Genomic DNA, 27,684 nt, shown 5'->3' with positions numbered 1-27,684 from the left:
AGTATGAGTACTTTTTAAAAGCAATCTGATACATTTCGAAAGAATTCTAATAGTGAATTCCTCGAGACATGCCTTATTCAAACATTATTTCAGGTGTTGCAATTTGTGGTTACCATTGTACATTCTTAGGTTTGCTGACATTTCTTCTTTTTGCCACCAACCAAGAATAAACAAATTTTTCACTCATTTCAAAATGACAGGGCAATTCCGTCTCCATAAATACATGCACATTAAGTGTTTCAAAATTTCCTTAAATTTGCCTGGTGCTCTTCTGGAAAGTGTTTCAGGTTGGAAAAAGGATAAGTTTTAAGATGGGTGAAACCATTTACGCAGATACAATAACAAAATAACTTTAAGATACCCATTGCTTCATTCGTGTATTTTAAAATAGTGAAGGGATAACACCCAAAAGAACTAGTTAAAGTTTTGAACACGTATATTCTGTAAGTGAACATACATGTACACATGTACATGTAATGTACATATAACAGCTTGATTGTCATTGTAAATGGAACCCGTAACAAGAGGATGGCATCATTCATCACATGCAAAGGCGCCTTCAAATCATGCTGTATCAGGACTACGGGATATCGACACCAGAATCTGTTGGCCAATCAGAGCCTCTACATGCCAATCAAGCAACACCCCCCTCGGATGAGAGTGTAGAAGTCCGACTGCACTGCGAGGTGGGATACAAACATCTGTGTATCCAGGCACAGTTGCCAACACTGTATCACTGCCATCCGACGGTGAAAAAAAAAAGAAGACACAAACGGCAGGAAAGCCTACAGCAGAGCAGCGTAGCCTTTCTGCCTCAAGATTCATCGTTGCAGCCAGATGCCCAATTATTACTGAGTGTAAAGAGACACTGAAGAGGCTCGGACATCTGACAGAGGCTTTTTTCTTTCCTCCCCTCTCTTGAGTCCCGAGCCAATTGTCATTTCATTAAGAGTGAGGCAGGCGGCTCTTCATCTATCTGTCATCGGTGCAGGAAGCATTATTGTCAGAGCTTCAGATTACCCGGTACCTGGCTAAGACTGGCCTGCAATACGAGGTAAGGATCGATAGTATGAGCAGCTCCAACAAACCAAGGAATGCACATGAAATCAAACTTCCTCAGCTCAGCATTGTACGAATCTTTACTACGACTGATCTTGTATGTAGGATATCCAAACTAGTTGGAAACCCAATATGCAGCATAGGGATTTCTTAGACACAGTTGTTTGAAAGTTCTATTAGTCTGTTTCTTTTTTGTCCAAAATCTTGCCTCTTTACAATTCTTGTAACTATTCAGAGCCAAGTATCGATACATGTAGATCAGAGAAGGGTTGTTAACAAGATGTTTGTTCTTTTTTACTCTTGGTCACATTGATGACTTGATGAAAAAGTTGCTGATTGAGTGAACTTCCGAGTACAATACATGTACCAGTACCTTTAGGTATGGAATAACAAATTATTCAGATTTATCTTGAAAATGTACATGTATGGTTATCACCAACTCTGCACACTTTCATTTTCCACCACTTTTGAATATTTACAAAATGCAAGGCCACATGTCTCTGCAGTTCTTTAAGACACACGTTGTCACAAAACAGCCGGACAATTTAGACCTCTGTTTGAAAGAGCAAGCGTAGAAGAGGCACACTCCTTGCATCAATGAGAAACCAACCGCCTGACATATTAAGAGCCTTGCTAGAAATCCTACAGGATATTTGGCAGCAGCAGCAGTGGAGTGATAAATTTCTTGAGGTTTTCTTCTCTGGCAATGAACGTGATCAACAGTGATCAACAAAAATGGCATTATTGCAGGCAGCACAGTTTGTGCTCAGTGTACGACAAAAACGTGACACAAACACAACTTTGCATCAGGCTCAGTCCCAAAATCTCAGTCGGAATAGAAGAAAGTGGTTGTGTAACTTTCATCACATGTATCGGTATTCATTTTATGGACCCATATTAAAAATGAGAATCTGCAGATCTACTTGACGCCTATTATAAGGAAAAGACGCATAAGGCTGTGAAAACAATTACATGTACTGTAGCTTCCATCTTTTTGACCAATCACATTTCTTTGCTCCCCTTCCTCAAATATCATAAATATCCAGTCCATGGTATTCAAAAGAAACTTCGAAATATTCCTACTTGAAAATATTTGTCTCCAAAAAAATGAACACTAAATGTACAGCAATTGACCTTGGACTCTAAGGTAACTCCACCCAACAAAAATTAGGTCCAAACAATTGCAGGAAATTCTGATCGTCCTCTGACCATGCACTACCAACTCGTAACAATGCACATTTATGACTGTCTACAGAGCTCCCATGAATCCCCAATCATACGAGCCTAGATCACCATTTGACGGCCTTCATTCACCACAATGATTACATTCCTTCAGAATCTCCTCCCTCTATCATTTCGCTGCTAGGATTCACACGCAAACCCTAACTGCTGACAAACGCCAATTCCCAGTCTGCAACGAAACTCCCTTGGGAGATGGAACAGGCAGGGTGGCATGGCGGCAACTCAATCCCAGCCGCAGTTAAATGGCTCGCGACTGATTTGCAACAATTGCGGGCAACATTACACTGTGTTACACTTGCGTACTTAATAGGCCAGGAGTCGGACGGGCGTCAACTGGTAATAAAAACTAACGCATCAGATGCCGACTAAGAGGTTTGCTCAGTAGAATGCATGATGCATGTACGTAGATGTGCAATCATCAAAGCAGGAGCAAAACACCCAACAAGTGTAAACCATTCTTCCTCTTTAGTATGGTTCACAGAGATGCCTTTCAGAAAATGCTGGTCCTACCATGCTTGATTTAGCAGACAAGAAAATGGTGAGATCTGGAGGGAACCCTTTTCTAACCGTAAGCCTTGGGCATTGTTATTTGAAGCCTGGAACCTCCCCCCCCAGCTGAAAACTACTCTCAAAGTAGGCAGACTCTGCACTTCTCATAACCATCAAAACTGAAACAGAATGAGGATTTCATAACAGAGTCAATTTGTTACAAATTAATCATCCAAATAGAATCCCCAACACTTCAAATTTTTGTCTGGTAGTTTGTGTCTAGGGCATGTACATAGAGGGTGTACTTTTAAGCTGTGTTTATTGTTGAAAGATGCTGGATGGTTTATTTACTGATATCAAAAAGAAATGTAAACATTTTGGTACACTGGAAAGTTCAGGGGTTGATGCATTCAACTTTTTTTTCTGAAAGTCTTCGTGTTTACATTGTACAATGTATGTATGTACATGTTCATGTACATGTGTATAGAATCATGAGGGTTTAAAAAAATCAGAGAAGTAATTTATTCTTCAACCACTGTGCAGGTGAATGCAAGAGGAGAATATTACATGTACAAGCAGAACTTTCAAGATATGAAAGAGGAAGATGTCAGGTGATAAAAGTATTGGATGCAAATCTCATTTATATGCACAAGGGTGATAACATGTTCCATTAACAGGGACCTGTTCCACTCAAGAATCCCTCCAATATAAATGCAACCTCGAGAGTTGGCATTTCAACTGATAGCCAATATCCATTAATTTGTACGAAGCTCGGCTGTGACCACGAAAACCCTTAATGACTGGCAAAGCAAAACTGCTGCACACACTCATCCTTCCTCCAAACCCCTCACGGCCGATATCGCTAGGTACTTAAATGATATCGTAATTTTATTGAATTGCAAACGTGATGAAGCACCCGTGGTGAAATCTTGGCCAGTCACCTCCAGGCGCCCGGCTGGCGGGAGGAGGGAGGGAAAGGCTCCGAGAGGGTTCTCATCAAGGCCGCCTTACTCGGACAGCTAGAGTCACTACACGCACATGCGTCCTAAATGGATGCCGATACATGCAAATGGCATTATAGTTCCTGTCATTACTTCCTACACAAATGTACTGGTTAATTATGTACAGGCTGTAGTAATAAATGACTCATCTTCATGCACAGTTTGTACTGTACATGCAGGTGGGACACATCTGCTACACGTACAAACAATCTTTCACTGTCCCCCACTACTTTTGCTCTTACTAGTAGTTGTAGGTGTCAGGCATGCAACTTGGACTTTGACAAAAAATCAAACAAATTTCAATCTTTCCGTGCCTTTACACGTTTTTCACTTTTCAATGGCATAAGTGTGAAGTGAAAAACAAGGAAATCAAATGATCCAAGGAAAGGTTACATGCCTGAGGTGTAGAGTTTCCTACCTGACACAGTTAATCAAGTAACAAAAACTTTCTACAACCTGGTTTTACAGAATGCACATAATTTGATGAATCTGTACCCGAACCAGATCACGACAACCTTCCACCCCGAGACTGTAAGTCTTGAGCCCCAAACTGCATATCAAAGTGATTCTACCATTTCATCCAAACACTTTATCCTTTTACACATGCATAATTGCCATCATTCGGCTTTACAGATAAATTCTGTAAGCCGAAAAAAAAATCCTTCCCACTTTCTTGAAAGAAATAATAAATTGATTAGGAGCCATGCTGCAATTAAATTGGCAAGAATGACTAAGTGCAGATTATGACATGAGTGAGTAATGGCCACTGGTCTAAGTGGAGTGTGTTTGCCTAGGACAAACCGATGAACTACAGAAAATATTGACACAATGCCTGCCTGCCAAAAGCCAAAGTGATGCTGCTGACACTCACTCTTTCACAGGACATGGATATCAAATTTCAAAGCACACAAGGTTTGAATAGGTTTTTGAAAATTGCAGTTTGGCATACAGAGAAGGAGGCGGTAATTATCTAGTCTTACAATTAATGACGTGAGGTCAAAATTTTGATTTCTTATTTATTCAGCATTTGAAAATGTCAGAAATCTTTCAAAACTTTTCTAAAATGTTTAGGAGATTGTACAAAATTTTTAGAAATTCCTCAGGTTTTGTGTTCATCCCAATTTTGTTAATTAGTTTTTTGGGGGATGGAATTTGCCTTTCGGGGTTTTTGTATGCTCCATCTTTGCTTTTCATGTTCCAAGCAAGGTATAAAGCCTTCATATTGATCCTTTAATTCACCATTTTATGTTCCCTTCTAAATGCTCAAATCTGCAAAATATGAACCGTAATAAGGGATTCCAATAAAAATGTCACAGCCTCACAGGGCAGAAGATTGGAGGAAAAACGGGCAAGCGACTGCAGCGGACCTAATCCAATAACCTCCCCATCTGACTCAATCTGTGGGCACCATCTAATCCATCAGCCGGTCTGGTGTCTCCCCGATTGTTGTGATACGACGAGCTTGGTTATTTCCTTTGCATTTGAATTTCTGTTTGGACAAGGTTCCCCCGTAATCAGCTGGCCTAGTAGTCTCAGAGACGTCGTCCTAGGTCATTTGTAATAAAGTGCCACCGATCATGTATTCATCGATTAAACTGCAGATGTTTGTGGGACGTGTTTTTTTTTTTTTTCAGTTGTGACAGACGGGTGAAGTCGGTGATACCCAAAGAAGTGCTGCAAATATCAATGTTTCCATAGTCACTAATGTCAATTTCTTGTCCCCATTTCTGAACTACTTTTTTTCCCTAACTAATACCACATGTACATAAAGAACAACCCCACATAGAAAGAGAACTTTGAATCTGCAGGGTTTTTCCCACTAACACTGCTCCAAATCCAACAACAATCTTTTCGACAATCACAGATCTTAAAACCCTGTACAGTAAGTGCCATTTACTCTAATGACTAGTGCTGTTTATGATACAATTTCTCTATTTCTGCATATTTTCCTTTAGTCTGTTTATGTTGCTCTGAAGAAAAATCCAAAATGAACAGACGACCTTCATAAATAAATATCTGTAAAAGCTAGTTTTACTATTTTTGTAAGACTGTAAAAGAATTCTAAATGTGCAGAACAATGTAGCATTTGGGTTTTTTAAATGGACCAGAATACAGGGCAATGGTGCAATATGAACACAGAAATCCACTTCAATTCTTGGAAGGCAAAAATACGTGGAAACAACTGGGACTTCTCAGGATTTTCCTCTGACAAGCTGTGATTTGAAATGGATGAGTGAAGATGTCAAGACATGACAAACCCACAAGAACTCTTTCAATGCATTTTTCTTAGTGTTAGAGTATCAAAGTAAATAATCACACCCACTAGTATGAGTGTAAAAGGGATTAACGCGGGAACCAGCACATGAACCAATAATCATGCTTACTCCATTCATTTGCACAACACTGGTTCAAAATGACGTCACACTTCGGTGCTCTACACCATTTCCTCAAAATGCATTTGATTGTCACAATTCTAAAAATTCAAGAAAAATCTAGAAACTAAAAACATCACAACTTCCCCAATACTATCCATGACTGACAGATTAAATCTCCTCTATCAAAGGAAAATGGAAAGGAGAATGTTAATTTATAAGGAGGCAAGTAGTAAATGTTACTCTGCAGGGACCAAGAAAAAAAATCAATATCACCCCGGCTGTAATGCTTGGGGGAGGGGGGACAGCAGGGACATGTTTTCCTTCTCAGTGGCTGACAAGACAAGAGAGGGAAACGCTTGAGAGCTACACGTACGATAATCTGGCCTTCCAGGCTTAGGAACCTTCGCTTTTGTTAAGACGGTCGCCGGCTCTGATTGGGGATCAAGTTCTTGATTCTTGTGTTTCCAATTTCACTTGGGCTTTTTATTGGCTTTGGATGGACTGCGTCTGAAGGATAAAAGGGACAAAAAAAGCATGCTACCAGACGAACAGAACCACTACAAAATTGAAGACAGCAAACTTGTCTACTTTTGTAGCAAGAGAGCCTATTTCTTTTATTATTGTTTATAGACTACAGGTACATGTATGTACACACATCTACATGTACAAGCTATGGACACCTACATGTACATGTTACAAGGCTTACACCATATGGATCCTCAAATATGAGAGCATTTATGAAAAAGTCCTTCAATTTCTTGGTAAACTACAAAGCCAGTATTTATTACCAGCAACTGTAATGTATGCGATTTACCTGAAATATTCAACCCTACATGTAGCTGATCCCATCTTTGAAATGAGAAAAAAAAATTCCTCTTTGGAGGTAACCTCTCGTCATCTACTGAGTTTATTATGGTGAAATACATACAGGCACACAAAAAAAACCAACTGAACTGTGACAATGTAAACAACAATGGCAGTTGTAGCAAAAACATTGCTTCAGTGTTGCGTCTTGCAGCAACATACACAGATGTACGTAGTACCGGTGTAGCTACAACCTTGTACCCGAGGTCATACTGATATACATGTAATACAAAGTGGTATAAACAACACCTTCGACAGTGAAAAAGATGAAGGTAATGTACATCCCGTGAGGTTCATCACTCACATACCAAAACATACATGTACATCAACAAATCACGTGATCGATGCTCAACCAATAAAAATTCACAATCTGTAATGCAGTACTGTAGTATAACAAATACGGATGTTGTCAAGTCATGTTAACCCCTCATGCCAGGATTCTTTCGACTGCGACTGCTGGGCTGCGGTATGCCCAGTATGCAAAGCCCTGTCCAGCAGCAGGCCCACACTGAAACTGCAGCTGCATGATGAATAGAATGTATGAGTGGTATGCACTAATCCTCACACAAAGCCGCGGCTGTCCACGGTCCCCCCCCCCCGACTGAAGGGGTTACCAAAATGTACAAATTCACAAAAGCTGTACACATTTAATTTCCAGCAAATTATATCACAAAAGGTTGTTAACATCAAATCTTGCATTCATATTCCCCTTAATTAAAGGTGAATGGAATCTTACAAAATGTATATGGTGTCACCTTCTGCATGATTTTCAAATGTGCCATGTCATAAATAGATGTAGATGTAGATGTCCTCTTGTCTCACTGTACATTATGAGAACCTAACATGTCACTTGAGTAGGCGTGAAAAATTTTGAGCCTTCAAATTTGAGGGAAAGAATATCTTTTGCACTCCAACTGACTTGCTCCTCACTTTGTTAAACAGTGGAGCTGTAGAGTCTACATGTACATGTATATAAGGGTAATTGAGTTTGCAATTTACACCGTAGCTTGCAGTAGACACCTGTCACTTAACTTTTAATGATGCACAGAAGCTGCCCGCCAGCAATTTAATTTTGCCGGCAGAATTCAGAGAAGCAGACATGTTCGAAAGGCCATATCCCCTGAAAGAATCACAAACTGTACTTGGAGGAAAAGAGACTTCATCAGTCTATATACATGTACATTGAGACTTGACGGAGAATGACACAGACAGATTAATGAATTTTCCAATTCTCCTGTATTCTCAGTGAACCACACAGGTGAAGTTGATCACAATGTATGGCATGTCCAGTCTTTTTTACGGAAAAAAAGTTTGGTTCAAAGTAAATAAACACACTAGTGATTCATGACCAACGATTAACGTATGTCAGATGTAGTCTTGTCATCCTGCACAAGCAGTCATCAACGATACTGCCTTGAATCCTGTCAGAGAATCACTGTTCTCATGTTTTTTATATGCACATTATTTTACATTGCTCCTCTATTCAAGGGTATAGTATAGTGCCTGTGATGGTGAGCACAGTTCTCTATGGCTGCACACACTTTCCCTGAGGGTTTAAGATCCAAGAATGACTATGTGACTTAAGGCTGACCATCAGGCCTAACATGTGAACAGTTTAGTGACGTTAATATGATCAGTAATAGCAATTATTGCAATCGATATTTTTTTTTTTACTCAAATGGTTGAAAGTCTGGAACGTGTACTTGTATGGCATTTGTATTTGCAAGAACTTGTTATTAAAAAGTCCATTTTTTGTGTTTTTGTTGATACAGATGAGGTCATCTTCAGCACTGCAGTATGTGTTCTTTGTCCTACTCCTGCCAGCTTTGGTTGTCTCCCGTTCCGATCGGCCCTGCAGGGATTGCTGCCAACAGAAGGGTGACGCAGGTCCTGTGGGACCACCAGGTCTGCCTGGTGTGGTAGGACCTCAGGGCCTCCCAGGCCGGGATGGGCTCAATGGGCTCAACGGCCCTGCTGGCTTGCCAGGCCGACCCGGTGACAAGGGAGAGAAGGGGACCTCGGGCGACATGAGTGGCATACTCAAGCTGCTTAACCAACAGTCCTCAGATGTGCTCACCGACCTGCAGGAGGTGCTGGAGTTTCTCAAGGAACAGAGGGCGCAGATGTCCATCAGCCCCGATGTGATGATGGCCTCGCCACCACTGATCCATCCAATGGGCCGCATAGAGATCACAGCATTCACTGTGGTGCGTACGTTAGACCTACCCGGGCATGGTGACGTGGCTAAAGACATCACGTACGACCGGGTGATCACCAATGTCGGTAACCGTTTCAATTTTGAGACGGGCCACTTTGTCTGTCCAACCAACGGCACCTATTTCTTTACATTCAGCGTGGCTCATGATCGTGACACGATGGTGGAGCTGGTGAAGAATGAGGAGCGCTTAGTGGCTGTGCATGGAGATGCAGCCCAGAAGCTCCGCACCATGTACACAAACAGTGCAGTGGTGGAGCTGGTTGAAAGAGATGAAGTCTGGACACGTCTGACAAGAAGCCACAGCCTGAGCGGCAACACACAACACCTGACAACTTTCACAGGGTACCTGCTCTATCCTGCTTCTGCCACCAAAAGGGTCACCAAAGGATAACCTACAGGCCAACAGTCTGCATAAGTCATTATCTCTTGGCAATATCAATTGGAACATTCACTGTACAGACTCCAACTGCTAATAACTGTGCATCCAGAGGGCTGATAAAGTGATAAAAAGTGAACAATGACTTTCCTAAACCAAAGTTCCTGTCAATACCCCATTAATTACGTGTAAATCTCAACCTTATATCAGACATTTTCACCTGCCTGCCCTGCAGTACCATTCACATACACAAAATAAGCAAAAGTGTATCAGTTGTAAAGAACGAGGTGAAATCTTCTAATTAGGATGTACACGTACATATACTCACTGTACTAAACTGCATGTACATGTACATGTATTTACATGTACAGTAGCTATCAGGTTTAGGCCAACTGCACTGTCACTGACTGTTAGTGACTCTCTGCTGAATCGGAAGTGGCCCCAATTTCTTTATCAGTCATGTACATTATTTTTAACGGTAAATATTAAGTTTAACTGTTATGAACGTCAGCTGAATTGGACAAGTTTGCTAATTTTCTTAAAAATGGAAGTTATTCAAAAGGTATGTGTAGTATTTAACTTAGCTGGAAATAAATCCTGTTTCTGTGGAACTAGGTTTTCAGTAGAAGAGCCAACACTTCCGTAAACATCTAGAGTTGTATATAAACAGGTATGTGTAAATAATAGGCTGTGTGTTTGTGTGGCAAGTACAAATAGCGATAGATCAAAATACGGCTGAAATCCATGCCCCTAAAATTCTGAATTCTTAAACCCTCCAACAATGTTCACAAGGACTATACAGGCTCTCATCTCTGAATTCATGAATAGGAAAGGATCTGGTTGTGTGTTAAGGATCCGGCTAGGAGTACGAGAAGTCGGTCATTTCTCTTTACATGACAAAGAGCTCTCTTCACCTTGTCAGCCAGCCCAGTGTGGTAATCGGATGCCAAAGAATTTCCTTGAATACTCTTCAGACAGACAGGCAGGCTGGGATAATATGAAAGTGCAATAAACTCACCCCTCTGGCAATATTTGTTATTCTCCAAAACTGACCTACAGGTATTTATGAGCTCTTCTTTCTAAGGTGCTTTTTTTTTTTGTAAAAGCTGGTGATACAACTCCTTTACTATGATGGAACCACAACCCTCAAATTGTAGTCTTTTTTAACATTCTTGAGGATTTTCAAGTTTACTGCCGTACCTCTGTGATTACAGCTTTCTGACAGACCTAATTTGAAGCTCAATTGAGCGCCGACCTTTAGTTACATTTCTGTTATCTCGGTATTTGATGGTACCAATTTTGGAATCCAAGTGACATTTCTTACTACAATTTTCATTTTCTGGTTTATACACAGGCACGTATTAAGGGGTTGGGGAACAAAGCTCTCAAGACAAGATTTTTCACAAGACAAAAGAGGATGGTTATCTATGACAACTTTTCAACAATTAGCTTCATCCAACTTTCCTATCCAGTCAGTGCTCACAGGCGTTGCATCAAAACTTCACAAACGTCCATTTGACAAAAGTACCCGGTACGGTAACGTTTTGCCACATGTGGCACTTCTGAGAAGCAACAAATACTGAGTGGGAGTTGTTTCTCAGTGAAATTCCTTTCTCCATCAGTCAGTGCTTCTTACAGTTCACTGAGCTGAAGGGCAGATATTCATTACCGGAAGAAGAAGCACGTCTCCCAGTCTTGGGTTACCCTCCCAACAACACAACCTGCATGTCGTTGGACCTTTGTTACATTATCTGTACTAGTGTACTGCAGTACCATCCACACTGATAACAACCGCTTCATATATCTACATGTATCTTTGTTTTCATTTTTTTTCTTTGCCCAAGTCGTATCATCAAGCTCATCGATATTCTGAATTCAAGGGGCGTGCATAATGCTGTAGGGAAGATGGATGACAGAACTCATTTACTCATGTTGCCATGGAGATATTGTTAGACGTCTGGCAATTTTGGTTATATTATTGCCACGTTGCCAGGTTAACTACCAGCAGGAATAGATAAACAGCCCCAAGTCATTTATTAATTAACCCCAATTCAGTCCTGAATGTTCTAAGAGGTCTGTTATAGTGTTGATGGGCAATAGTACAATAAAGAAAAGGATTTATCACTCTGTGTACTTGTCGTTATTAGAGAAGTAACATTTTTCCCTCCTGATGCAAGTTTGTGTTCAACACTGATATTTACACAAAGGCAAGGTAAAGATATTACTTGGAAGAAAAAAGATATTCACTCAGGATATTTTGCGACTATTGTATTGTGAAAGCAAATGCTTTCCAAAGTGTCCAACAATCAAACTCCTCTTCAAGGTCTTCTACATGTGGACTACTGAAATGCTGTTCAAAGGTTGGACAGATTATTTCCACAGCTTTGTCAATTCTTTTTCTTTGGAAACCTTGCGAAGTTTTAAACTGCACATCAAGCAGCTTAGTTACTGCACTTGCTTTGTTGAAAATCATGCCCTTTTTCTTTGGATATTTCCGCATAAACTGCCCCGACTTGAATCTACAACAGACTTTGCAATTTGGCCTGCCGTCTAGCTAAACCACTGGAGGCAGGATAGCTCGTCCCGAAACCATACACAGTTGGGACTTATTGGGGGAAACTTCACGTCAGACTTGCTCGTGGAAGACGAGATCTGCTTCAGCCTTGATGCAACAGGGGCTTCTATGACAACTCTGTGAATTTTAACACTGTGCCTCCCAGGCTAACAGTAACTGAGTAAAATTTGCGATACGGTAAATGGCTGGATTGCCCATATCCCATGACATCCCAGATGTAATCAGAGTTTTATTTTTATCAGTGCTTTCCAAACTCATTTCAAAGTGCATGTATACCAAGTCTGCTAGCTTCTTCGCTTCGGCTTTGAAAATTACACACACAAACCATACAAGGATGTCTTTCAATATAACTACGACCTACCTTGTACAATATCTGGAGTTCTGAGAGGATCTGCTTTTGAACATCAGGTGTGATATCAACAGAGATGACCTGAGGATACAGTGCAGAAAACTGCAGTTTTAAAGAAGGCGCATTGAAGGGATTTCAACATGCACAATCCTGAGTAAAAGCTCTTCTGGAGTTAAAGGCTTTCAAGGAATCTTGCACGATGCAAGATCAAAAAAAAAAAACTCACGGCACATTTCTCTGGACAATGTCCATTCTCATTAGGCTGCCAAACTGGGTGACGCATCACAACAAAGACTCCTTTTGCTCAAACTAATGCCAAGCAAAACAACAAACGTACAAGGGATGTCATGTAACTGACCAAACGGCTTCATGAGCCATTCTGCGGAATTCAGTCACATACCACGACATCTAACAATATAATTTCACAAGAGGCCTTTTACTGCTCATGTCCTCATTCCAAGTTATATGATGTTTCAACTCTTGAGAAGTGAATGCTAACTTTGGGACAGGCTAAATGGTTCTGATCCTGGGTAAAATAAAACCAACTAAATCCAATAACAACATACCTTTACTGCCATTATGTTGTTGGTGGCAATGTGCCTCGCTCTGCAATGGATGAATGATCACATTATTCACATGATTGCATTACTTTTCTTAACAGAAATGAATGAGGGTGTTTTGGCACCGTTTGGACTCCCTGGGCATGCCCATGTAGGCCGTTTTGGGCACCCTAGCTTGTTTTGTCAATGTGTGCATGTGTGCATAAGCATCAAGCTTTGACAACTTGCACACACTGGCTTTCAACTGAAGGCAAATTAGAACCATTTTGATTTGATGGCTTCAACCCCAAGAGAGGGTACCAAAAAATCAACTTAGTACTTTGGGAACTTCTCAAATCCTTAGGATCGATTACTTACTTGTAGACCGTTCCACTATGACCTTGACCAAGTACTTCTAAATGCTGTATATCTGCTTGTGACATCTGAAACAGAAATTGCACATGGAAGTGAAAAAAAAAACCAAAAAAAACCCAGTTTTAAAAAGTATTTAGTTAAAAAGCCAGTCTCTTCAATTTACTTGAAAGTTTAGCCACTAACTGAAAATTATAATTTCAGCCCCACTTTTTACTATATGTGGGGAAAAAACAACCATTTAAAAACGTGCAAGAAATGAAGAGAGACTGAAATTTAGACAATGAAAACTACTCTAGCAAGGGAAAAAATGAAAACCAAATTTCTAGAATCCATATTAAAATCAAGTGATCACCCTTTAAATGGCTGGAAAAATTTAACGTAGTTCTTCCCAGTAAATATTTGCAAGGCACTTCATGGGGTAAATTTAGGGCGACAAATTCGGGCCAGGTTTAGGTGGTTCAGTCCATTCTAAATCCAACCAGGAGTGAGATTAACCAATGACAAAAATAGCCGAGAACAGCTGAAAAAAGGTACAAAGAAGCTGAACTGTGAAAATCTCCTGTACTTTTGTGCACAGCCAGTGAGGAAAAAAAAGCTGAAGTCCAACACAAAAAAGCTGAAATGAGCTAAAAAGTTGAGAAATCTCATCCCTGTCCAACTAAAGAATGCAGAACCTACCCTGCCTGAAGCCAAGATTTCCCTCAGCTCCGCATCTTGTCTCCTGATTCGTGAGCAAAAAGGCAAGCATTATAAAACAACCTCTCCTATGGTTCCCATCAATCAAAACAGGATTCAGTGCCACTGTATTTTACGATGACTTGACTGTGATAACTCTGGTCTCTGGCTGATTTTTATTGTTCCAAACAGGTGACTTGGGCATTGGGGGTCAAGAAATCAGTTTGCTTATTAACAATCTGCATAATATATGCATACCGGTAGAAATGAGCATTGCAGTCAAGTCTTTCAGGACTCTTTCTACAAATACCTTGGCAAGACTGATCACAAGTTCCAGGACCAATCACAAGTAACAGAGCGAACAGCGGCCAAGAGAAACCTTTTGTCACAGTTCACTTGAGGAGCTTGTGACTTGGCTTAAGATGGGATGAATAAGTCTTTTGCAAGTTGAAAGTGAATAACATTTGGTACCCGGAGTTATCTGATTGCACATAAACATAATTCAAATTCCCCAGCCTAAAGACACTGCTGCTACACCTCGTGATTCGGGGCAAGCTTTTGCATAGCAACCACCATCTCTGGAGTGGACTGGTTGCTTTGTGCCCTTATCCATTGAAAACTGTGTATTAATGCAAGGCATCTCTTATGTAACTAAGCAAAAGCTTGCCCCAAATCACAAGGTATAGCAACAGTGTCTTTAGTATGGAGAATTCAAATTGCTATGTTCACATGAATTAAAAGAACTCAGTGTACCAGATTTGATTCAAATTTAGTGGGCTTGCCTGGACTCGGGATGGACTCAACAACAACACTGATGAAAACAGCTGTCTAAAAGTCTTATCCAGACAGCAACGTACATTTAGAGTAGATCATGTCTCAGTGAGATTTATACCTTTAGAAACCTTTCACTTGGTTGGAGAGTGCTGCTTCTAAAGTCTTACCCATAATGAAGACTGATTCCGCTGTCTGCTCCTTTGGGTACATTTCCAGGCGGACTTGTGTTCACCTACAATTTCACGAAATAAATGGATGGAAATTCATGATGACAGGTTTTGTTTCCATTGTTTTCTGGTCCATTCAGTAAGATGCATCATAACACCAACCGGTTGAGTATTACACAAGTGATATTTAAATCAGGTCACCAACACTGCTTTTGGACAGTGAAATCTTTCACTTTTGTGACAGAAGAATTTTTTCTGATAAATGAAAAGAACTGTTAACATTATCACTGAAGTGGAGATCGTCAGACATCTGGCAGCAAGTAGAAGTCTCAACTTCCACTACCCATCAAGTGTCACCAACTCGTTGATGGAACCTGGCAACAAGTGCTGTTTGTTGTGCTCTTTATAGTGACTTGTGTTCAGAAAGCTACAGCCTGTTTGAGTGATCTCCATCTATTCACTTTCCAGGTGTGTGTGACATTACATAAACACACTTAAACATGGGGCTAGAAATGCTGAGGTCCCATTGTGTAACTTACTGTTAACCCATGGATATTTCTTCTTCCTGACTTGACAACTGTAGAAAGAGAATCAAAATACGGATGAATTGTAAAGTGTTCCCTTCAATCCACAGCTTAATACCCTTGTGTTGACATGTTACATGTAAACCAGTACGGACGAATCCAGTGTTCACGGTAGCACCATCAGTGGTCATGTGCAGCTGCCCAGCCAATGGCGGTAAGCAGTGTGATAGCTATTGTACAGAGACACTGTTCCAAGATAGTCTCCCCCTACAAACCCAACATAATGCTTCAACCACTACAGGGGACCACTGTGAATGTCCGGTGGGACTCCTCGGGATTTGTCTAAACGGGTACTTTATTTTACCATTTACGAGAGCATACATGAACCTGTACATGCAGTAATTCACTAACATCAAGGAGCTTGCAGTTTAATTCATAATTCATAAATACCTGGGACAGCTTTTCAATTCCGACTGGTCGAAATGTGACATGTGACCATGTATTATAACATTTGATAAAGCCCGCTGATCAAGTGATAATGCCTGCTGCGTAAATCACTCGCTTGCATATGGATACGAGACAGTTTAATCGGGCATGTCGGGTGTGATTGGTCAGGAGTCTGTGTGCATGTGACACGCCACGCGCACACCAAGTTTATTGAAGGGGATTCTATTGGACAACTTTCAAAAGGAATACACCACAAGATGGATGGGGGCGTTCAGGAAAATGAAAGTAAAATATTAGAACAAAATTGTTGGAAATTCATCACATGTTCGACATCTTTTGGCTCTCTGAATAAAAAGGTAATTATGAATGGGAATAAATATGTGTCTGGCTGGTCTTAAACGTGTGTTTAAGACCTTGCTTAGCAGAATGGATGCTGATAGTGCGTCCATTCTCCTGAGCTGGTCTTAACGCACGTTTAAGACGGGCCAAGCACATAGCCTCTTAAGACTGAATGTGAACACTATCCGTCATACTGTTTACATAATTTCTGGTTGCTCCAATGTGTTCCAGCAGCACAGCATAATGTATCAGCTGTGGACAATTGTTTGTATCACCATCATGATTTCAAGGGTGGCTCAAAAATTTGGAGCAGGCGAGCAGTACCTATAACACTTATCCAATCAAGCAATGGCCTACCATGTATGTAATTGACAGGTATCCATGTAGTCTTAAAAACATTTCAACCCGCGACCTCCCATATCCAAATTTGCCAAAACATTTGGGAGCAATTTTGCAGGATTAGTTGCCCAAAGCTGGATGGAATCAGAATTGACCATTGGACGGGGATGTAGCAGGGTGACATTTTGCTCGCCGGAATATCAGAAAGCAGGACAAGTTTAGACACACACACGTGAAATGTGTGTCGTCAAAGTGTTATCCAAAATTTGGGGGGGGGAGCTTGAAATGAGTCTACCAAAGGAGGACTTTTGTGCCTGACTGGAGGAGTGTAAAGTTCATGAATCACCACAAATGAAAAGTCTGTAATAGTGCAGGAATTGTATTTATACACACACCCAAAAAAACCCCTGCCTACAAGCACAGTAATTGAGTGCATCACTGTACCACACATTGCGTTTGCAATCTGGGAGCCAGGGGGAATATTTGTTACTGCCAAATGTTTGGAGCAGAAATGTTTGTTCAAGTGACATTCCTCCTGAAAGTCTTCAGATTTCAAAGGAAGTTTCTGCCTAAAACCACAAGGTCTTGTACCTAAACTCACCCCTAGGGTAAATGACCAGTGGAGGTGCCATCACATTCGCAGACTCGCTCTCCATTACCACAGACAAGTACTGGATAAGAAAGAAAAGAAAAATACCGAATAAGAAAGAAAACTAGAGTGCCTTCAATGTATTCACTTCTATTATATGGACAGAGCACGCATCCCTACGTGTAATCCTTCGGAGAAAATGTGGAAAGAATGTACAGCGGTTATACAGTAAAGCTTTAGGCATCCACACTTCCTCTTCCTTGGCTTATCTACAAAATTAAAAGCAGTGTGATTCTCATGTGGCATTTGCAGCAGAACTGCCCTTAAGGATAACAGCTTGCCAGAAATCCTTGTGGCTGTTTTGGTAGATCAGACTCTGTGATCAGCGGGACAAAAATTAGGTCAATAGGTACGCATAAATGTTATACCCAGAGGCAAAGGTGAAGATTGGAGTTGTTTGGGTGATGACATTGTGTATTTTAAAGATACAATGCCTAAGTATCACTCATGCTGAGAAGTCACATTGTCTGGTACACATAAGTATATGTCTTACAAGTAGGTCAATAATCTCTAAGGATTTGCAGCAACATAATCAAAACAGAGGACAAATTTCTTGCTTTTAAGTGAGTTGTAAACATGGGCCCAAAAAAAATTGAAAAATAAAATACTCAAGAAGAAAAAAAAAGGTGAAAGAAACAAAGTTAAAAGGAGGGGGATGAAAAGCACCAACTGCTTGAGAATACAGGCACATTGAAAAGGATACCCATAAACTGTTTACAGTTTGTGAGTCCGCTGTTGAGTGCTCTCCAAACCCCCCCCCCAAAAAAAAGGTTCCTCTCTTTCATACATGATGTACAGTAAGTTATAAATGTGATGTGATCTGTGAAAACTCTTCACATGGTGGGCTTTGTCATTTTGGTGCAGATCAACTTCAAATTGATCTGGACAACAACTGTCCTGTTTTCAAAACTGTTTGATTTGTGATTGTAGACAAGCTACGTGTAGATTCACGTTGTAGGCAACCTAGGATAATACGACGATTCCCAACCGAAGATTGACATTCTGATTTCTACATCAGATTGGAGTATCAATTTGCCTGGAAATTTCCATTTAAAGTAACTGAATTTCCAAGGGGCAAGAATGTTTTATGCTCATTAAAAATTAACTCACTTTCACAAAATGCTGGCTAATACACTGTAAATGTGTAGTTTTTACAGATCTCATTAATGGAACTCACTCAAGTGCAAGACGGTTTACAGTACTTCCCCGGCAAATCTTTTATTTGTTTTTTATTTGTTTTCTTTGGAGGCAGGTGCAAGGTTGGACTTACATATGCCATCATGGCCTGCATCTCATCGTTGCTTCGCACAGTTATACGATCACCATCTTCATCCTCATCTGAAAACCATTATCAAAACAAAAATGCAAAATTCATTACTTTTCCAACTGACTGTCGAACATCACACTAACACTTTACGGAACATAGAAAGAGGAAGCAATTCCTCAGGAAAGAAAGCAATACGACAGATCACATGACAAAATATATTAGCTGTAACAGCCCACTAGCAAATTTATTTACCGTAACTACTTTAGTCTTCTCTGGCTGAAACAATCTTATGACTTTTTCAGGCCACACTGCCAAAATCAAATTTTTCACTGCCACCAAGAATATAAACTGAGGTGTACTAAAGGGAGTGATGAAGGATTTTTCAAACTGTAAAACATATCATTCACTGACAACAGATAAGCCGAGTGGCAAAAAGCTGTATTTAGAAACATGAAGCAATTTTCCAAAGCTACCACATTGAGACAGTGCATCGTGGCCAATAGGGGGTATGATGTCAGACTGAATGGACCAGTTGAGAGCTCAGCAGTCTCCATTTTGAGTAAAAGTGTAACATCCTACAGCACACCACTTTCCACAACTGTTTTCCGTTACTGCTCATTTGTGTAAGAGTGCCCTGATACAAACTGTTATGCACTACCATGCCAGAGCTTGGTAATGGGTAATCTCAGAAATTAGAGGTCTATTTTTTGTGTGTCCCCGTCATATCTGACATCTGATTTTGTTCAGAACACATTTTCTAATTTCCAAGAGTGATGAATTAATGTAAACTACCTGCCACACAAATAATAATAGTTTGAAATCAATCCCAGTGATATTTCCATGTCAAATAACAAAGGTCCGATGTAACAGGGACACAAAAATGTCACACTTTTAGACCCCTAATTTCTGGAATTACCCTGATGTACATTGTATACCTGTGCAGGGCAGGAATTTCATTCTTGAAAGGGCGAGGCAATTTCTCATTAGCAAAGGGCACTTGTACTAGCAAATCAACTCGTCTACGGGGACTTTTTCAATGGGCATTGAGGCAAAGACCAAGGGCACCAAGGCGACTGCCTCTGATGCCTCCATGAAGTTCCTGCCCTGCCTATGTACATGTCTATAACCGTGGACAGAGTAAACTTACATTCAAATGCTGTGGTGGCGCCATTTTGTAATACTTGTGCCATAACATCCTACGGAAAAAAAATTAACACAGACATCATCAATAATTTACCATCAACATCCAAACACTCGATGGCTATTGTGTGGTGTTGTGACATAGACTCCCCACTTCGTCTCTAAAAAAATGTCTGTCGGTGTTGCGATGGCCAAGTGACCATTCGCTTTCCACTACAAAAGCTGCTCTGGACTCTGATAATGGCATACTGGGATTGAGCCCTGGTAATGACAACCTTTTGGTGCAAAAATGACAAAATTGAATCACTTTCACTGAACTGCAGGAAGACTTGTGTAAAAGGGAAGCGCACATACCGATAGGCCTCCATACATTTGCATGCACATACATGTACACGTGTAACTGTCCAAGTAACATACTGGTACATGTACATGTGTAACTGTCCAAGTAACATACTGGTACATGTACATGTGTAACTGTCCAAGTAACATACTGGTACATGTACATGTGTAACTGTCAAAGTAACATACTGGTACATGTATGTAAATTATTTATTGATAGTACCCATATCTAAAGATCAAACATGCTAAAATTTCACTTGATCTGAATCCTCCATGTATCTCATGAATACAAAATCACAATGATACATGTAGTGTCATCATCAAACTATATGATGAGTTGTCGCAGTAAAAATTACTGACAGGTGTTGATTGTAAAGCTACATGTACGTTCGCACTGGACTAAAAATTGTAAAATGTTATCATGACTGCTTGAGGTTATTCTTCCATTCGTCCACACTCGGATTACTTGCAACCAATGGAAAGTCCATTGGCCACTTACAGTACATGTAGAAACCGTAGTGGCATGTCTTACCAAAATCCCATCCACTGACCTTATAATTTTACATCAGATGTGGCTTCAGGTTAATGCAACATTATTTCTTCATACGTTGTTAAATAGTCCTTTGTGCATCTTCGATATCCTACCCGCAAGCACGGTATTGTATGGACAAGTGTGAGGGAAAGTTAAACAGGGGTCATATGGGCACTTTGTACATACTCTGACTAATTGACCCGTGAACAGAAATCACACGATCAAGTTTTACATTACACAAGCAGTCCAAACAGAACTTTTCTGCAACACAAAAGTGACAATGTAATTCTCCTACGACCTGGCTGGCCTTGTAAAACTTGTGTTGCAAAACTTCCGTTGAAACTTACAACCAATGATTGACACTTGACAATTTTGACAGTTGACCGGCTGTCCCCAGTAGATTTAATTTTGTCAAATTGACAACAATCTCTGTCAGTTTTACCAAAAAAGTCCACAGCGAACACAGCTTAAGTCCTCCAAAACACTGTTCGTGTTCAGTACCATGCAGGTAAAAATCCAATTTAGCACATCTGAGGCTCCTCCATGGTCAAATAATACTTACACTGGTCAGAAGCCCTAGTGAAGCTTATGGACATGAAGGTCAGTGAAATTGTTCAGAACTACTGCATACACATACCATCCATATGATCATAATAATGCATATCCGAATGGGAATATTGTGGGGGATCAACCTATGTAAAAAGTAAATATTTGGGAGGAAAAAGTTCCATCCACGGCCATCAGACATGTCAGTATTCACTCTGTGCACATTCATGTACATGTCCATGTACAAACCTGATGAGACTGGTCTGAAAAATTGTATTTCTTAAGCAAATGCTTCGATATCTTCCTTGCTAAATTTAACTTTGTGAGGCATGTTATCACTTTCTGATGGCTGATAACCTGCTGATAAATTACGGTGTACTACACTGTACTAGGTCTTATTTAACGTTGTCATTAAGTTACATGTGGTCACGTTAGTGCTGATGTCTGCAGGCTCCTAGTCTAGAAATCTTCACATTTTCTGTACTTCAAGTTTATTGACTGATGGACAGTCCCTTCCCCCTTAACTCAATTCATTAACACTGTGAATTGCACCCTAAAAAGCAGCAAAGAAACTACCCACCAAGACATCTTGAAATGATATGTTAGGCGACTGAACTGTCCAGTCCACTCTCTCTCCGTGCTGGTTGGCTATGCGTATTATAATCGGCTGAGATGTCATTTTCATACGATGGCTCAACACTGCATCGTTTAAATGCACACAACTCCCAAAAGAACAGCACTAATACACCATCTATAAAAATTAGTGGCGTTAGACACACAATAAAACGTTGAAACAAAACAGAAGTTAATGCAGAATTTTTGCTCACAGTTTCAGTGCACAGCCCTTTGCTACGTGTGTGTAGTCAGACTTTAGTACGCGTGTACGGTACCTGTAAACACAATACTCTTCATCACATAATTATTGGGGAACCAGACTATCCAAAAAAGTTTGAGATTGAGAACGTTGGGACTGTAGATGGCGCTGCATTGTTTTCAAACGTTTCAGGCCAGTAAACAGGCCCAAAGTTTTAAGGGGTGATTATCTCCGAGAAATATCTTCAAAACGCATCAGTTAATCCACTGAAAACTCATAGAAAAAATGAAAGATGTGGACGTGAGCTATCATTTAATATGTATCCTGATTTTTGAAGTGGGGGTATTTATTATTATTGTCTGTGGCAGCTAAAATAATAAAACTGGTCTGCAACCGTTGAAAATTAAGCCCACAGACATTAGCCTTAGCTGCCCATACCGTTAAGGTGGCACACCGCCCTCACTACAGTATTCGTCAACGTACACGTACGCACGGACACGATGAACGCCTTGAAAGTAGGGTTAAAACCGTAAATAGGCCCAAAGTTGCCTGTGCAGAATCGGACCGAAGTCCGATTCAACGTGCCATTCTGCTATTAGAACATTGAATGGACAGTTTACAAGGAGGATGGAAAATACCAGCAGGACTGCCAGCCTGTATTTCTGAAAGTATCGGACAAAACGGGAAACTCTAGTCTGAATAGCTTTATTCTGTAATAGAATGTAGCCTTGTAGGCGTCAATTTTCAAAACGGCGATGGGCTTCATGATCATTTTGAAGAGTGATTATCTCTGCAGAAATATCTTCAAAGTCATCGTTTAAGTCATTCAAAATTGAAAGGAAAATGAAAGATGAGGCAGTGAGCTAGAACTTGATATGTATCTTGAACACGGGAGAAATTTGTGAGTATTTTTCCTGATTTTTGAAGTGGGGTTATTTATCACTTGCTTTTGGAAGCTTGTTTATTGGTCTGTAACCCAACGGCAGCTAGAACTGGCCGCGGCTGATGTAAATGGAGGTTCTCTCACCGTACAATTGCATTCTGTCCCACCCAGTCTTTTCAAAATATTTCTACTTTTAGCTAGGTTGGAACTTAAGTTCCATGTCGGGATATCAAGGGAAGGTACACCTCATTGTTAGGACACCCCATGGCTGGCACATCCCGTGGGAGGAATGCTCCCAAGTTTAAATTAATGTCCCTCCAGAAGAAAGTTTCACTGGACATTGTCCGCCTAAGTATTCTGTCATATGATTGTATGGAGAATTTGTCAGAATATTCTGATCTCTGATTGATTAATTGAAAAGTGTCCTGAACGCTCCTGGTCCCTCGACGGTCCCATGACCCTTCATGCAACTGGCTCCGATTTTTCACTGAACCCCCATGGTACACACTGGGACTTCATCGATTGCAAAGGTTGCGCCCACATCTCCACAATACGGCCCTGGATGGGTTCAGCTTGTATCCAGCTTGATTCAGCTAAATCGAGACTTTTGGGATCGAAAATCGGACCTTGATATCTTAGATGCATTCGAATCAACATCCTTCCATGTGCACGTACAGAGATGCCTTGGAATAAGACTGGGAAATGAATGAGCTATTAACATAAAAAACAATCTCTTTTTACTGTTGCCAGAAGGAAAAAGAGTTGCAGCTTTTTGCTATATGTTTTTGTAAGACAATGATAAAAATAATTTCCCTTCCTTTCATTATCCTGTAATGAATAGAACGGCTGTTAGGTTTTGTAAGGAAATCTCAAAATGTTTTTGACTCCCCAGCACCCCTCCCCCAACAAGAGTAGTTCTGCATCCGTCCTTGAGAGGACTCTTCTGGGATTTTACGTTGCGTGCGGTTAAAAGAATTTCCTCCGGGTTTTTGCTTGGAATGATGTAAACTGGAAAGGACATCTCGCTGCAGCAACCCTAGTGGGTTCATAAAAGGCCACTTTATCACGTCTATGTATTGAACGCTTTGTATTTCCAAACTTTTCAACACTTGGGACGACAGCAGTAAATACGAAACATTGCAAGGGAAATATTTATTATACAAGACTCTACAGGAGATTTACCCAAAAATTAAATTGAAGCCACTTACTTGCAGGCCCTCTTTTTATGAAGAGGCACTCAGTTTTTTTTTCTTTTCCAAATTCGGGCCTAGTTGCGGGGGGACAGTTCTTGGGTGTGGGTTGTTCATGCCATTGAGTCTACAAAGGTGTAAATTACATTTATTTCCCGTGTTGCTTTTTTTGGTCTTGTTTGGTGATTCGCGCCTTCTGTATTAAAGAGAATTAAAGGTTTCCATGGAATGACAAACACATTGTGATTGAAAGAGTGAAAAATGTAAAGATTTTGCGGACAACACATGGAGAGAAATTTTCATTTGGGGTCTGGTTGGCTGTTTTTTGGTCGTTGTGTGGTTGGATTCAATATGGGCTTTGGCACTGTTTAGGTTGGATGGGCAGAAGTTGAGCTTGATTCTACCCCCATGGCTGGACGCATGGCACTCTCGGTTCTGCAGGGCTTACACGGCTGCAGCATGGTGGGGTTGGATTGGCTGGGCACATCACCTGAGATGTTAGGAACGGCTCTGCTGCCTCACTGCTTTAGGCTGAGATCGGCTGTGCTTCATTATTTTTACGAGTGAGAATTTGCTCGGCTGCCGCCAGTCTGGGGCTTGACTGAGCATTACTACTGGGCCTGGGCTGGACTCTTGGTTGTTTGGTATATGGGTTATTTTCGTCAATTATATCCATAAAATTCACAAGCGTGAAACTAACTTTTTGAGTCTCCAAGATTTGCGTAAATTTTTTTCAGTATGCACCTTCATCTTCTGTCATTTAAAAGCAAAATAATTTCATAAAGCTCCCTGATAAAAACGGTCTATTACCCACTGTATTTCCCGTAAGTTGCCAACACATGCACTTTTACGTTCACTATAAAGCAACATCGCAAAGTACAAAGCAATGATATATTAATACTCTATCGTTAGCAAGAATGCCTTATTTCCACTCATCAATCAGCGTAACGGATTCACTATGGAGGATTAGAGACGTTTGATTGTGATGCTATCTTGCAAGAATTCATCCAGTACTGCTTCCAATCTGAACGGATATCAAACATACCATGAACAGTGGCACAGCTAAATGTCCGGGAGCACCTTGCGGCGCACACATTTTTTTCAAGGGAGCACCAGAAGAAAATAAGTGGTAGCTGCATAGCTATATAAACTCAACGGAGATTATTCACCGATCTCAAGGGGGGGCGTGCACCCGAGGGGCACGGGCATTAGGGAGTGGGGCATGTGCCCCCGTGCTCCCCGTATAGTTATGCCTCTGACTATGACGCGTCTGTTACGACAGAAAAACAGTTACGTAGATCGAAATAAACAAATAAGTTTCATATATATGCACTGAAACTCAGATTTGTATATACAAACAAATGTAGGCCTATGTTAACAGGAACGAATTCAAGTAAAACAGAATACACAAATTATGAGTTTTCTGCTCTATCTATATTAGCGAAGTATCACGCGTTTTGTTTTATATTAAGTTATAATAATTGGGTTTGATCCTAATATTAGTATCCGCTTTTGCTTCACAGTTAATTTATTTTGGCCTATGCATAAATCACAACGGCACCTCATAGTCGGCAAAGGTATTGATCACTGTAACCTGTATGGTCGGAAGAGATTTGAAACTTTGGAGAGAATATAGACGAATCTAAATAGCAACCACTGCGTTGGGTTTTATAGAGTGCAGTTGTCACGGAACTCACCCGAGTCCTTACATTAGACCTTGCTCAAGCGCAAGCCATCTTTCAGTCTTATTCCCCATATCGGTTTATAAATTGCAAACTGTTAATTATAGGCACGGGACTGTTTTATAATTACATTGCCATGTGTTCTAGCCTGCCTTTTGAAATTTTTCTAAATCCGACTTAAACACCAACGTCTAATGTTTAATCACTAGTTTGAAATTTCGTATAAGAGTAGGCAGGCCGCTTGTCATGAAATTTCATTCTTGCTTTCATTTCTACTATCAGCATTCAAAAATGAAAAGTTAACCTCGCTTTCACTTTTAATATGGCAGGCCCATGAGTAAAGTCTTAGTTACCACGTTGCTTTTCGCCATGGGCCATTGCACATAACCGGAGACAGTGTTACCTATGTCAATGGATTCGTATAGTTTATTATTTGGACCGCGGTGGCGATATTTACGTTATCACTATGGCAAAGGGTATCGTAATAACTACTTTTCGGTAAGAAGTACCGTAGCAAGCATTCCATGATTGTGATTCCGATTAAAACCTAATGTTACTCCCAACATCGCAGAGAATGTCCGGTGACGTCACCTGACTTGTCCACAGCTGACCCAAATTGCCGCTGTCTTGGTTAGTGCACACAGCTATTTCACCCAGACTGGTCGCTCACCCAACAGCACTTGCTTCGACGCAGGACTTTGAAGAACCCAGAGGGTTCTGGGATGTTAGCCCATTGTCGACGCAAGATGTAACGGAATATGGCCTTGAAATCCCGATGCTTGGTGCCATAAATTATGGGGTTAACGCAACTGTTGAAAAAGAACAAAGCAAAGAGGTAGGGCCGGGCTGGGCTGTCACCGTACATCGCAACGACAGCATACGGGGTGACGCACAGCATGAAGGCGCAGACGACGAAAAACATGTTCTTGGTGATGGCGCTTTGGCGGCGACCCAGCTGAGAATTGTCGGCCTTCAAACTCTTCTGATTAACATGCGAGAGCTTCATGTCATCACTACCGGTGTAACCCATGGAAATGGTAGATGGGATACTGGACGTGGCTTCAATTTGCTGGGCGTTGGCCATCTTCTTGGTGTGGTGTTTCAGGTGTCTCCAGATGAGCAAGTAGCAGGCAATGATAATAATCAGTAGAATTGGGTATACCACGCCCCCTACAATGATGTTGTAGATATGAGAGCTGGTTTGAGACGTGGTTGATCCACACGTATGATACTTTTTGTTGTAAGTAAAGCCACCTATGTTCATTAAGGATGGCAACAGGGTGATGAATAACGGTATCAGCCAAACAAGAACTAGCCAGACCACAATCTTCTTCGGTGTGTAGATTTTATAGTAAGTCGTTCTGGGTCGGGTGATTAACAGCAAGCGGTTCAGGCCGATAAAAACAAGCGAGAAAACACTGCACCCGACGGCGGCATTTTGGACGACTGCGGTTACACTACAGACCCAAACTCCGACCGGCAGCCCTTCCCTGCCCAACAAGGCTACGGCATTCCACGGAATGACCAGGCAAGTTAGTAGGTCTGCGACGCTCAGGTTCACCACGAACGCGTTGGTGGCGGTACGGACTTTCCGGGAGAGGAGCACGGCCAGGATCACCAACGTGTTACCAAAGATACCAAGCACAGCTACCGACAGGAACAAGGTTGCTACGATGACCCTCTGGGTGTAGTCGCTGAATTCGAAAGGCGGATTCTTGGTAGAGTTGAAAGCAGCGTTGTCTGTAGGTAATGAACCTGCGCCGACATCGTTGAAATTGAGCGATGGGTTCTCCGTGGAGTTGAAAGTTAGCTTGTCAGTACCCATGTCAGTTGTTACATCCATTTAAAAAGATTGATCAAACTTCTTATGATAAAAATGTCACTACAATGTGTGCCTTGTTGGCCATCCAACTTG

At 41.0% G+C, this 27,684-nt stretch overlaps 3 protein-coding genes across 3 annotated transcripts in view; 1 reads left to right on the top strand and 2 right to left on the bottom strand.

Annotated features, from left to right (window-relative positions):
* Positions 1-22,062, bottom strand: part of map2k5 (mitogen-activated protein kinase kinase 5) — a 33,165-nt gene extending 11,103 nt beyond the window's left edge. Inside the window, exons 1-10 of the mRNA XM_087136658.1 lie at positions 21,781-22,062; positions 19,791-19,839; positions 18,647-18,714; positions 17,329-17,398; positions 15,618-15,655; positions 15,079-15,143; positions 14,141-14,183; positions 13,466-13,530; positions 13,115-13,154; positions 12,561-12,629 (exon numbers count right to left, since the gene is read on the bottom strand). Of these exons, the coding sequence (XP_086992784.1) occupies positions 12,561-12,629; positions 13,115-13,154; positions 13,466-13,530; positions 14,141-14,183; positions 15,079-15,143; positions 15,618-15,655; positions 17,329-17,398; positions 18,647-18,714; positions 19,791-19,839; positions 21,781-21,885 (612 nt within the window). The 5' untranslated portion in view covers positions 21,886-22,062. The remainder of the gene's footprint in view (positions 1-12,560; positions 12,630-13,114; positions 13,155-13,465; positions 13,531-14,140; positions 14,184-15,078; positions 15,144-15,617; positions 15,656-17,328; positions 17,399-18,646; positions 18,715-19,790; positions 19,840-21,780) is intronic.
* LOC110988181 (caprin-2-like) lies at positions 701-11,748 on the top strand. Its single transcript, XM_022251483.2, has 2 exons — positions 701-1,054; positions 8,803-11,748. The coding sequence occupies exon 2, from the start codon at positions 8,803-8,805 to the stop codon at positions 9,637-9,639; it is 837 nt and encodes a 278-aa protein (XP_022107175.1). The 5' UTR covers positions 701-1,054; the 3' UTR covers positions 9,640-11,748.
* A 2,057-nt stretch (positions 22,063-24,119) lies between the features above and the next one.
* LOC110986971 (melatonin receptor type 1B-B-like) lies at positions 24,120-27,684 on the bottom strand. The gene has a single exon (XM_022249347.2). It carries the CDS (start codon positions 27,610-27,612, stop codon positions 26,419-26,421), a length of 1,194 nt encoding a protein of 397 aa, XP_022105039.2. The 5' UTR covers positions 27,613-27,684; the 3' UTR covers positions 24,120-26,418.

This window comes from Acanthaster planci, linkage group LG05, assembly GCF_054643075.1.
Source record: "Acanthaster planci isolate LZ-2023a linkage group LG05, COTS_SCS, whole genome shotgun sequence".
NCBI lineage: Eukaryota > Metazoa > Echinodermata > Asteroidea > Valvatida > Acanthasteridae > Acanthaster > Acanthaster planci.
This window is presented reverse-complemented; position numbering and strand designations above follow the sequence as displayed.